At 35.5% G+C, this 13,863-nt stretch overlaps 1 protein-coding gene across 1 annotated transcript in view; it reads right to left on the minus strand.

The window, feature by feature from the left end:
• The window catches only part of EXOC5 (exocyst complex component 5), a 64,891-nt gene that overhangs the window by 14,698 nt on the left and 36,330 nt on the right, over positions 1-13,863 (minus strand). Inside the window, exons 7-12 of the mRNA XM_036735556.1 lie at positions 11,165-11,274; positions 10,379-10,423; positions 10,134-10,274; positions 9,075-9,157; positions 7,853-8,062; positions 5,984-6,131 (exon numbers count right to left, since the gene is read on the minus strand). Coding sequence (XP_036591451.1) covers positions 5,984-6,131; positions 7,853-8,062; positions 9,075-9,157; positions 10,134-10,274; positions 10,379-10,423; positions 11,165-11,274 — 737 coding nt within the window. The remainder of the gene's footprint in view (positions 1-5,983; positions 6,132-7,852; positions 8,063-9,074; positions 9,158-10,133; positions 10,275-10,378; positions 10,424-11,164; positions 11,275-13,863) is intronic.

The following is a 13,863-nucleotide window of genomic DNA, read 5'->3' on the forward strand; positions in this document are numbered from 1 at the left end:
GACCATTTATCAATTGGAGAATGACCTGTATTCTTATAAACTTAACTCAGTTCCCTGTATATTTCAGAGACCAGGTATTTATCAGAGACACTGGTTGTAAAAATTCTTTCCCAATTTTCTGCTTCCCTCCTTATCTTGGTTGCATTGGCTTTGTTTGTACAAAAACTTTTCAATTAATCATAATCAAAATTATCCATTTTGCATTTCATAACGCTATTTCTTGTTTGGTCATAAATTCTTCCCTTCTCTATAAATATGACAGGTAAACTATTCCTTGCTCTCCCAAATTGCTTACAGTATCAGCCTTTATATCTAAATTGTGAAGCCATTTTGACTTTATTTTGGTATATGGTATAAGATACTGGTCTATGCCCAGTTTTTGCCATACTATTTTCCAGTTTTCCCAGAAATTTTTATGGAATAGTAAGTTCTCATTCCAGAAGCTGGACTCTTTGGGTTTATCAAAGAGCAGATTACTATAGTCATTGACTACTGCATCTTGTGTACCTAACCTATTCTACTGATCCACCACTCTATTTCTTAGCCAGTACCAAGTAGTTTTGATGATTGCTGCTTTATAAAACAGTTTAAGCTCCGGTATGGCTAGGCCACCTTCCCTAGCATTTTTCATTAATTCCCTTCATATTCTGGACCTTTTGTTCTTCCAGATGAATTGTGCTATTATTTTTGCTAGCTCTATAATTTTTTGGTAGTTTAACTGGTATAGCACTGAATATGTAAACTAATTTAGGTAGAATTGTCATTAGCTTGGCCTACCCATGAGCAACTAAGGGGTTCTCCAATTATTTAGATCTGACTTCATTCATGTGAAAAGTGTTTTGTAATTGTGTTCATATATTTCCTGGGTTTGTCATGGCAGGAAGACTCCCAAATATCTTATATTGTCTACATTTATCTCAAAAGGAATTTCTCTATCGCTTGCTGAGGGGCTTTGTTAGTAATATATAGAAATGCCAATTATTTATGTGGGTTTATTTTACATCCTGCAACTTTGCTTAAGGTAATTATTTCAAGTAGTTTTTTTAGTTGATTCTCTAGGGTTCTCTAAGTATATCATCTTATCATCTACAGAGAGTAATAGTTTTGTTTCTTCATTGCCTATTCTAATTCCTTCAATTTCTTTTTCTTCTCTGATAGCTAAAACTAACATTTCTAGTACAATAATGAATAACAGTGGTGACAATGGACATCCTTGTTTCACCCTTGATCTAATTGGAAATGCTTCTAGCTCGTGTGTGTGAGTGTGTGTGTGTGTGTAGGTACCATGTACTGCTGAGAAAAAGGTATATTCCTTTCTATCCCCATTTATTTTTCTCCAGAAGTCTACCATATGTAACTTTTCTAAGATTCTATTCATCTTCTTAACTTCTTTCTTACTCATTTTATGGTAAAATTTATCTGGCTCTGAGATGGAAAGGTTGAGGTTCCCCATTAATATAGTTTTACTGTCTATTTCCTTCTGTAATTAATTTAACTTTTCCTTTAAGATGATGTCTAGGCTCTTTTTTGATCATTGCTTTCAAATAGTCCAATAATGCTTAAATTACCTCTCCTCAATCTATTTTCCAGGTCAGTTGTGTTTCCAGTGAGAGATTTCATTTTTTTTCCTTCTATTTTTTTTTCATTCTTTTGATCCTGTTTTATTGTTTCTTCATGTCTCATGGAGTCATTAGCTTCTACTTGCCTAATTCTGATTTTTAAGGAATGATTTTCTTTATTAAGCTTTTGCCCCTCCCTTTCCATTTGACCATTTTTGCTTTTTAAGGAGTTATTTTCCTCAGTGAAGTCTTGTACCTGTTTTTCCTTTAGGCCAATTCCGATAATTATCAGTTCTAATAAACCAAAGGTTTATCTATTTTATTGGTTTTTTCATAAACCCAGCTTTTAATTTATTAGTTCAATAGTTTTCTTAATTTCAATTTTATTAATCTCTCCTTTGATTTTCAGAACTTCTAATCTGGTATTTTATTTAGTTGGGGATTTTCAATTTGTTCTATTTCTAGCTTGTTTAGTTGCATGCCCAATTCATTGATCTCTTCTTTCTCTATTTTATTCATGTAAGCATTTAGAAATACAAATTTTCCCCTAAGAACAGCTTTGGCTGCATCTCATAAATTTTGGTATGTTGTCTCATTACTGTCATTCTCTTGGATGAAGTTATTGTTTCTATGATTTGTTGCTTGACCCACTCATTCTTTAGGATTAGATTTAGTTTCCAATTAATTTTTAGTCTACTTTTCCACAGCCCTTTATTACATATAATTTTTATTGCATCATGATCTGAAAAGGATGCATTTAATATTTCTGCACTGGATTGTAAGGTATTTAAGCCCTACTACATGGTCAATTTTTGTGGAGGTGCCATGTACCACTGAGATAGAGGCATATTCCTTCCTATCCCCAAACAATTTTCTCGAGAGGTCTACCATTTCTAACATTTCTGAAATTTGATTCACCTCCTTAACTTCCTTCTTGTTTATTTTGTGGTTAGATTTATCTAGTTCTGAAAGGGGGAGGTTAAGGTCCCCCACTAGTATAGTTTTGCTGTCTATTTCTTCCTGTAACTCACTTAACTTCTCCTCTAAGAATCTGGATACTCGGCCACTTGATACATAAATATTTAATGTTGATATTACTTCATTGTCTATGGTACCTTTTAGCAAGAAGTAGTTTCCTTCTTTATCTCTCTTAATTAGACTTATTTTTGCTTTTACCTTTTCTGAGATCAGGATTGCTACCCCTGCTTTTTTTTAATTTCAGCTGATGCTCCAGCCTTTTACCTTTATTCTGTGTGTATCTCTGCTTCATATGTTTCTTGTAAACAACATATTGTAGGATTATGGTTTTGAATTTACTCTGCTATCTGCTTCCACTTTAGGGAAGAGTTCATCCCATTCACAGTTGATTACTGTCTTTCTATCCTACTTCCCCTCCCTCCCTGTTTATATTTTTTGTTCTCCTTTCGCCCTTTCCTTCCTCACCAGTGTTTGCTCCTGACCACTGCCTCCCTTAATCTCCCCTCCCTTCTATCAGCCCACTCCCTTTTCTTTCCCCTTCTGGCTCCTACCTTCCTAAAGCAACCAAATGAACGTGTATGTTATTCTCTCCGAGTCCTATTTGATGAATTAGGTTCAAACAATGCTTGCCCCCCTTTTATTCCTTTACTGTAATGTAATTTACCCTATTCTGCCTCCCCCTTTCCTCGTCTCCCAGTACAATCCTTTTCTTTACCCTTTTATTTTTATTATCACATCAAATTCAACTTATTCCCACACCCTCTATGTATACCCCTTCTAAATGCCATAATAAAGACAGCTCTCAAGAGTTACAAGTATTATCTTCCCATGTAGGGATGTAAACAGTTTAGCCTTACTGAATAACATCTTTTTTTTTCCTTTCCTGTTTACCTTTTTATGCATGAGTTATGTATTTGAAGATCAAATTTTCCATTGAGCTGTTTTTTTTTTAAAAATCAGGAATGACTGAAAGTCTCCTATGTCATCGAATAGCCATCTTTTCCCCTGGAAGATTATACTCAATTTTGCTGGACAGTTGATTCTTGGTTGTAATCAAAGCTTCTTTGCCTTCCAGAATATCATATTCCATGCCCTGCCTTTCTTTAATGTAGAAGCTAAGTCCTGTGTAATCCTGACTGTGATTCCAAGATATTTAAATTGTTTCTTTCTGGCTGCTTGCAATATTTTCTCCTTGGCCTGACAGTTCTAGAATTTGGCTATGATATTCCTTATGGTTTTCATTTTGGGCGTCTCAGGAGGTGATCAGTGGATTCTTTCAATGACTATTTTATCCTCTGGTTCTAGGATGTCACAGCAGTTTTCCTTGATACTTTCTTAAAAGACACTGTCCAGGCTCGTTTTTTTGATCATGGCTTTCAGGTAGACCAATGATTCTTAAACTATCCCTCCCAGATCTATTTTCCAAGTCAGCTGTTTTTCCAAAGAGTTACTTTACATTTTGTTCTATTTTTTTCATTCTTCTGATTTTGTTTGATTGATTCTTACTGTCACATAAGGATCATTAGTTTCCATGTGCCCAGTTCTAATTTTTAACGAATTATTTTCTTCAGTTAGCTTTTGTACCTCCTTTTCCATTTGGCCAATTCTACTTTTTAAGGAGTTTTTTTCTTCAGAGGGTTTTTCTTTTTTTTTCCATTTAGCTAACTGTATTTTTTTTTTGGCTTTTTGGCAGGACAATTGGGGTTAAGTGACTTGCCCAAGGTCACACAGCTAGTACATGTGTCAAGTATCTGAAGCAGGATTTGAACTCAGGTTCTCCTGACTCCAGGGCCGGTGCTCTACTCACTGCGCCACCTAGCTGCCCCAACTAACTGTATTTTTTAAGGAATTGTTTTCTACATTCAATTTTTGTCCTTCCTTTTCCAAGATGTTGACTGTCTCATGCATACCTCTTATTTCTTTTCCCAATTTTTCTTCCACCTCTCTTATTTGACTTTTAAAATCCTTTTTATGCTTTTCCAAGAAGGCTTTTTGGGCTTGAGACCTGTCCCTGGGACCTCAGGTGCTGGCTACTGGAGGATATAGGGTTCTGGCAGCTTACCTGGTGCTGAGCTGGGGTCCTAGTGTCGGTGTCTGGTGTGTACTGATGCCAGGTGGGGTTTTTCTGCATTTCCCCAGGGCTGGACTTAATCATGGGGAGGTCCACCTGCTGGAAGATGCCTGCCCACCTGGGGCAGAGCTGAAGCACATGGAGGCCCCCTGCTGGAGGATAACTGCCCACCTGGGGCTGCGCTGAAGCACAGGGAAATAGCTGCTGGAGGACAACTGTCCGACCTGGGCTGGACGCATGGGGAAGTCCAGCTGCCAGAAGACGTCCTCCCAGCCAGGGCTTCACTGAAGCATGGGGAGGTTTGGCTGCTGGAGGGCACCTGCCCACCCAGAGCTGTGCTGAAGCACAGGGACCTTCTGCTGCTAGAAGATGCCAGCCTTCCTGGGGCTGCGCTGGTGCACATAGTGGTTTTCCCAGCTGGAGTATGCCAGTTCCTCGGGCTGTGCTAAGGCACATAGAGGTTCCTGGTGTTAGTATTTGCCAACTCCACTGCTCTGGGGCTCAGGATCTCCCACTGTTTTGTTGAAGTAGAGCCTGAACTTGCTAGAACACTTCCTGTCCTGGACTGTGCTCCCTTTTTACCCGAGTGATATGGACCTTATGTGCCAATCCTCTAAGTCTCCTGGATCAAAAGACTGCTCCACTCCACCTTTCTGCTGGCTTCACTGTACTAGGATCTGTTTTGAGGTGCTGTTTTTATAAGTGTTCAGAGATGAGAATGGGAGAGGGACAGCAATCTACTGCTTACTCCACCTTCTTGGCTCCCAAAGTCTCCTCTTGAAAGAATTTGTTTTTTTAAATGTACAGGTCTAGAGTTTAATTTAAAATTATAAGAAATGTCCTATAATGTAAACTCCTAAAGCAATTTAGCATTAATTTTTTTCTCTAAAACAATGTTACAATTTATCTTCAGGATTAGAGAAAACAGTTTTTTTCTGTATTTGAGAGCAGAGATATTTATGCGGCCTATTGCATGGAACACTGTAATTTCCAAAGAAAATTATGGATAACACAAAATGAAGTGGAGAGATACACAGTGTGTGTCAGCAGGTTATAGGATATGACAGATGGTACAACAAGAGGCTTGAATATATCAAGGAAGTATGTAATTAGTAAGAATGGAAAAATAACAGATGAGACAGCCCCAGAGCTGCAATGGCATCCATAGAATAAATGTTAAGAGACCTAGAGAGGAAGGTCTTCAATATGTAGACTAGATCCTTGAAGATGAAAGATTTATAGAAGAACCTGTACAAGACTTGCACAGGGTGAGGAGGTGCAAATAGCTATATCAAAATAGCAAGCACCCACACTGAGGAGCTAAAGGGGCCACTGAAATATAGTTTGTGCAAAATTAATCTGCAATCATTCTTACCCTATGACATCTTTCAAAGGCTTGCTTAGTTTCCTGTAAAAGATTAACTACAACTTCTTGGGAGAGGAAGGTTTCACCATGTGTATCAATACTGGGCCCAAGAGGTAAATTGGTCCGTAGTCTGATTCTCTCTTTCAGATCTTGAATACTAGAATAGCATATAACACAAAGATATTTCCATTAGACACAGATTTTAAATTGAGAACTACAATAAATATGCTACTCAATAAATGTGATGGGATGAAAAGCCTTAAAGAGGGAGTGAAAAGCTCTGGATTCTACTTCTGATTCTTCCAGGAAGGAAGGAGTTGTATGATCAAGGGCAAGCCAATCAAGTCTCTCTAGGCCCCAGTTTCCTTATCTGTAATTCAAAAGCATGCAACAAGGTGCTCTCTTAAGGTCTCTTCCAGGTCTAAAATTTTGATATTGTAACTATAATACCTCAATTACTGAGCATCTCTGAGGAATGAGCTACCCAAGTATATTACCAGCCAACACAGTATTTTAAGTCCTCAAACTTATTTTGACTATTTAGACCTTTCTAAAAAATGTGTTAAAGTTCTCTGCCTTCTTAAATACTTACTAACCACCATTCCAACTTATCTCTAATTACAACTGTGATGCAATGATGCCTTCAAGGGCTACTGAGAAAGGAAAAGCTGTTTAAATGGCCTCTCCACTAAATGTCCTCAGACTGCTATGCATATTGTATCTGTTCTTAATTTCATCTCTGGTTGTTAGAGTATCAATCATCATTTATTCTTATTGTCAATGTCCCTGTTTACAGCATCTCCTGATGCATGCAAATTTCTAAGATACACATATCCTTTAATCTATTATGTGCTGGGAAACAAGATGATCAACTTTATTGAGTTTCTTTTATGAATAAAATACATAAGCTTTACTGACAACTAATCTGCATACTCAAAAGTCTTTTTTTTGCTTTTTCCTTGAATTTCAGTCATGTTTCAGGTGGATCAGACTGCCAGATAAATGAGGTATCACTGTAATCCTAAAGTTTATACAAAACCATTTTTTCTATGAGATAATAATCTAGCAGTGACTGGAGGCCTATTATAGCTGCCATTTTATTTACACAGCAATTTTATAGCCAAAAGTCATTACAAATCTTATCAACATGAAGACTACCTTGGTATAAAAAATTCCTGAAGGCTTATTCAATCCAACACATGTTAATTACGCATTTACTATGCATATAGCCCTCCACATCATTCCTGCTCTGATGCTTCATCATGAACTGGAGAAAGTGGCTGAAAATCCAAAAGTCTCCTAGGTCAGTATAAGCTATGGAAGAAAGGGCTCTTTAGTAATAGGTCTAGCAAGGTACTTTATATCTATTTTCTTAGGACTAGCCTCGCTATGTTTAATAAAGCTCATTACCAGAAAATTCATTATCAGGAGATAACTGTCATCTAGGGTACGCAGCTATTACATTTCAAGAGGTTTTATTTGCCTACTAGTACATCCAAGTAAGTGTTACCAAAAGAATTCTGTAACACATGTTTTCAATGAATCAATATTATATAGAAACCTCTTTTTGCTCAAATATAAGTTTAGAGGCTAACAGAATAGAGAGGTACCTTCAGTGTCAGAAAGACCTGGAATCAAGCCTTGCCTCAGACACTTGTTTGTCTTACTGGCTTGTGTGACTCTGAGCAAGTCACTTAGCTTTTCAATGTCCTGGGCAATTATTTAATACCATAAGTTGCAAAGAGAAAATGGCAATTTGCATTGGTAGGAAAAATTTTTCAGCAGAAAATTTCTACACTATTCTACACTAATAAAATTACAGCCTCAGTCCAAAAAAGAAAGCATTTTTGTATGTATAAAATTCATTTTGAAACTTACCCTCCTGTGCCAATGGATCTCTTTTGATGATTTTTTGAATCATAATAGCGTTGTAGGATCATAGCACTTCTGCTTTTCAAATAACCAATCTCCACCTCAATATAGTTCTCCAAATAGGAAATGAAAATGCATTTGATAAGCTTAGACAAGAAAGTCTGTTTATCAGTACCTAAGTTAAACTCCATCAACTTGCTGGAAAGATTGGTAGTTCTTTTCATAGAAGGAGGAAGGAAAAAAAAGATTAATGTATGTTTGGATATAGTAGCAAAAGTAAGGACTATCTATATTTCTCTAAGTAATTTTGGTGAATTATTTCACACTAACACTTCTTATAGCTGGATGGGGTGGATTAGGTAGTAAGTAATCAGAAGTTCTAAATGGTGCACTTGAGGTAGGATGGACTATCAAATACAAATAATCTGACACCAGCAATTGTGATTTCTAGGAATCAAATTAGAGAGCCAGAAAGCATACTAAACGGGGAGGATGATGGCAGATATCTCTTAATTGTTCCACATACATGACACCTAAGATAAATACTAAAAAGGGACTTCAATCAAGAGGCTAACTCCACTTTCCCTATAGGTCCTTCCCCTGCCTTCTTTCTCAGCCTTCCTCTAACTGCCTCCAGCCTAACCTTGTGCTGTTCACTATCCTTCCTGTCTGATCCATCTCATGAAGACGCTCTTTTGCACTGCTGTAGAAATTATGGTAATGGTGGACAAAAGACATTCTGATCAGTTACTTCTAGAGAACTGGCTTCTATATGGGGAATTATCATAAGGAGAAAATATTTAATGACCGTTCTGAACAAAGTTTCACTCATCATAAGGGTAGCAATGACCCTAATAATAAAAGAGGAGAAATTTTCATAATCAGACCTAAGACTGTCCTTCACCATAAATACGACACTTTCTTATTCAATTTCAAAGATTTTAAGCAAGATATACTTTTCAAATACAGTCATACAGCAAAGTGTTTTTTAAAAGGCACCTTCTACATAAATTAGGAGGGAAAATCTCCTATTTTATATGAATATGAATGACACCAAGATCCTTTCCCACAAGCACCTTTAATGCTACTATCAACTACTTTAAAAAACAGTAAATAACACTGCTACTCCCTGATTTAGTCTGCTACTTTCTACGTATTGCCCTCCCATGACAATACCCACAATTTCCTTTATATTATAAAAAAGTATAGAGATCATATATATACATACCTTGTATAAAGATCATAGAGATTTTTAAGATATTGTTCTGCATCAGACTTCCTACATTCTTCTAACTGGTCTTTCACAAAACTCTAGAAAAAAAATTATACATACAGAAACCTAGATGTAAAGTATACAATAATTTGGCAATTTCTTTTTTCTCAATAACTTTATTTTATCCAATTACATGTAAAACTAATTCTTAACATTTTTTTTTTAAATTTTGAGTTCCAAATTCTCTTTCTCCTTCCCTTCCCTCCCCCTCCCCCCTTAGAAGACAAGCAATTTGCTCTAGATTATACATGGGCAGAAATAAAAAACATATTGCTACATTAGCCAATATGGCAACTTCTTAAGATAATTTCTCCTAAGAAATTACTAATTTGTGTTTAATTTTCTTCCTTACTCAAAAATACAAAACAGCTATATAGAAAAGTAACTGATTATACAAAAGAAGCAACAATATCATTTTCAATTTTTTTTCAAAATTTGCAATATTTCAATTTTGTTAAAACTCTAATAATTCGCTATATTTTTGAAGATTTTGAGAAAACTAAGAACTCAACAATCCACTTTTCATTTTAAAACAATCTACACTGCTTCATAAAATACACCAACTTTTACAAATCAGAACTGATTGATTCAATTAAAGTATGGTTGTTAATGATATCAAGATCACAAATTCAATTCTCAGAGTTGTTGTTAGCTTCACACTGAGAAAAATTCTAGTCAAAAGTCATAGGTTGCAATTCTAGCTTGCCAACTTCACAAAAACCAACACTGGCTATGAGAGTAAAACAACAACAAAAAGGCGGTGGATACCTCTGTATCATCCATACCTATTACTAGAAAACAACTCAATGCATATATCTTTCTGACAGTGTAAATTTACAGTAGAATGATAACTGGTACTTTATTTTTTTTAAATTAAGTAGGAGGTGACTATGTCTAAGACTAGTCTCCAGTACGCATAACTTTTATAAGCTACAATCTTCTGAATCAGAGAATATTTCCCCTCATAATATACATAGTAAAAGACTATTTAACTTATGAGTGTTTAAAAATTACCTGCAGTTTGATTTCAAACACATTTTGTATAAGTTTGGCCAGTACTGTTTCTGGACTACTAAATATATCTCCAACTTGCTTATTTACACGTTGGCAGAGTATTGCTGTATCTTCAAATATATCACTTCTCAAATTAGCATTCTAAAGAGCAGAGCAAATTAATAGTTTTACACATCTTTAAAGAGCACCAATTAACATGAAATACTACAAAATCCAAAAAAAAACCCAAAACCCTGGGATATTACCTCTTGGCATTGCTTTATATATACATCAACACAGTGAGAATAACCCTGAGAAAGGGAAAAACAAGGAAAGTATGATATCTGGGTAAGATGAATTTTTATAACAGATAAAATCTCATTACAAGGAAGGACTCTACATAAATTCATTAACCCTAAAGACTCTAACATTTTTCAAAATCAACTCAGAACTATCCTCTCAACCCATCCAACAAATCAGAACACCAATTCAAGAAAGACTCAGGCGAGTGGAGGAAGGCTGGCTTGATAATATATGTTTGGTACCTCTTTCCTTCCTTTCCTAAATTTCAAAGCACTAATTTCCATTTGCTAATTTATTACAAAGACACCGGTCTTCAGAGTTGGCCCCTAAAATTTGGAAACATGATTTATTTCTATCTACATGTTCATTCTTAAACTTGAATGTCCCCTTGAATTCATTATGACTTTTGCCCACAGCAATCATCATATATACAGAGAAATTAAGAAATCTAAGCAACACACATTTTGATCACAAGTCTATAAAAGGTATTTAAAATAGCAATTTATTATTTCTTGGTGCCTGATATTTAAGATTATTACTGCAAAAGACATAGTACATATTCTCAAATCACTGAGAATTCAAAATGACCATTCTGAAGCACTTACAACTTAAATGAAAAAAAAAAAAAAAACCAGAATGTTTTATGACCAAATGAAATAAAAGATTTCAGAAGTCCCAGAGTTCAGTCTTAAAAATATACAAACAATTAATTTAAAATGTTAAGCTTTTTGAAAAATTTAAGTATTTACCTTAAAGTGAAGTAAAACTGCTGCCACTTCTCTCATTCTGGAGATTTCACCTCTTTTCTGAGCATTGGTAAACTCCTGAATAAGTTGGCATTCTAAATCATGGTACTTACCTAAACAGAAAAAAAAAAATCAATCGGCTCTTCTTAGTTAGATAAGTCGTGCAAAGAGTTAAGTATATATGCTTCATAAGAGTGATAGTGAAGACAGATATAGCCCTATTTTAATGAATATTAAAATTGGAGAATAGAAAAAGTATACATTATATAAGTGTAGGGTAAAATTAGTGTATCTACCATATAGAAAAGTTGATGTTTTAAGGTCAGAAATTTTCCACAAATCAAACATATACCACATAGATTAACAACTGAGTCCCTGGAGCCCTGGCAAGAGGAAGTTGTCATAACCTTGCCAGAAAGGAGGTAGAGAAGAGAGAAAAGAAAGAAATAAGAAATGGAGGGTTTCTGTATGGAAACAGAAAACAATGAAGAAGAAAATGATGTTTTTGTCTGAACACTTAACTGATCTGATCAAAAAGGCTTTAAAACTAGAAAGGAAAGAAAAGGGAGTAAAATACCTAGATATGGCAGGTAACAGCAGACATAAGAGGAAGAATAAAATACAAATATTCATTAATTTATAAGATACCAAAACCAGGAACAGGAGAAGAAATAAGACTCATGCCCTCATAGCCAACAAGACAATTATCAGCACATGGGAAATAAACAAAAATGAACAGCTATCAGAACAAAGAAGCAAATATGACCTCCACTGACTTTTGTTTCATGATAAGAACATGGCAGGACAGGTTCATACCGTTCAACCAGAAAAGATTAAGTAAAAAAGGAGGAAGAGTGGAAGTGTACATAAAATTATTCAAACCTATTGAAATACATGAAACCTGAGGAGGGAAACACAGGGAAGTTTTTAGATGAAGACAAAAAAAGGGAAAAACAAAAGTGATATTGTGGTAATAACCGAAAACTAACTACAGATCATCCAACCAGCTGAATTTCAGAAGCAGACCTAAAAGCTGACACAGAAACAGTAAAAATGTTTGCTGAACTGAAATTAATATAGTTGTGGTGGAAAAGCTGGACATTTATGAGGCACCCCTTCTGCTAAAAGCAAAACATCTAATAAATTCTTGATTGGCCTTGCTCAATTTCAAATTTCAGGAGGAGGAGGCAACAAATAGAACTACTATTCTGGACCTGATGCTGCACAAGGATGAATTGCTTGGTGATCCAGAAACGACAGGAACTTTGCCAGGTGGTAACCACATTATCATAGTCAGCTGTAGGTAAGAAGCACCAGACATGCATGATCAGATGCGTGGTATAGCATGGTAAATTTTTAAAGAGGTGCAACACAGGACTGAATGGCCTCACACTTTAAATAAAAGGGAAAGCATAAGAGCACTGAGAAGGCATCAAAAATGACACAATAAAAAATTACATGGAATAAAGGGGAAAGCCATTTAAAGACACCAATGTAGCTGGAAGGGAGTTAATGAACAAGCTCAGACTCAGAAAGAAAATGAACAAATGACAGAATTCAGGACAAGTAACTGAGAATGAATATTAAAAAGCATTATAGTTCTGTAACAAAAGAGTCAGAGAAACTGCGGCTGGCAACAAAAGCTACGAACAAAGAGGATTTTGTATGTATTTGTTTTGGTCATGTTGGAATTAAGAGGAAGATCAAAAAAGGATAGCACTCTTGCTTGCAGTGTATACAAAAACTGTAATGGATAATTGTGGGAAGGAACTAACTCCAATTTTAGTTGTGTTGTTTATACAAAGGAGAGTAATCTTCAGAATGGAGATAATAGAACACACATGGCTAACAGGGAACCGGACCCCTGGATAAGTGAAGATATTAAATCACAGATCTGGATTAAAAAAAAAAATCACACATGCAACAATATGTGATGAAAGGTAAAAGAAAAGAACTAGGCATCTTTTCCTGAATGGTATTCTACAGCAGACCAAATCTTTATAGTCGTACAACTGTATGAAAAATGTAAAGAACATAAAAATCCATTAGTTTTTTTTTTGTTTGTTAATACAAAAAAAGCAATTTACTCAATAGAAAAAAATGCCACCTTAAAGGCAATCCTCTAACAAAAGAATGTATTAAAATCATAAAAGATAACCTTGAAAATTTTAACAACATCAATAACTATTTTTCTATGGTATGCTGATAAATAATGTCTACTAAGACATTAAGTCAGGAAGTATGCCTGCCAAAGGGATTTGCTGGAGAACATCTAGCACAAAGTCCAAATCAAGAAAATGAGAATCTCCAGATGCTCCTGTCTGTAGATGACACTGCACTAACTTTAAGCCCTGGAACAAGAGATATAATCATTTGGTCCATCCATCAAGGAAAGACCAAATACATAAAGAGGGTTTACTGTCTAGATTTCAACATGCCTTTAGACAAATACCATATAGATTTTGTCCAACAGTATACGAGTGTGTGTCTGTATTTTTTTTAGATAAATAATACAGATGGACATGGACAAGTTGGGCCCAGAATGAAATGGGGGAACAGACTGGAATGCTATAGAGAATTTGAAAAGTTCTTCTACTAATCCCAAGCTTCCCATGAAAGCTGGCCCATCTTTTTATAATATTTTACCAGTGTTGCTATATGGGACACCATGCCTCCAAAAAACTAAATATAAGTAAGTATCA

The sequence above is a fragment of the Trichosurus vulpecula genome, chromosome 8 (assembly GCF_011100635.1).
Source record: "Trichosurus vulpecula isolate mTriVul1 chromosome 8, mTriVul1.pri, whole genome shotgun sequence".
Taxonomy (NCBI): domain Eukaryota; kingdom Metazoa; phylum Chordata; class Mammalia; order Diprotodontia; family Phalangeridae; genus Trichosurus; species Trichosurus vulpecula.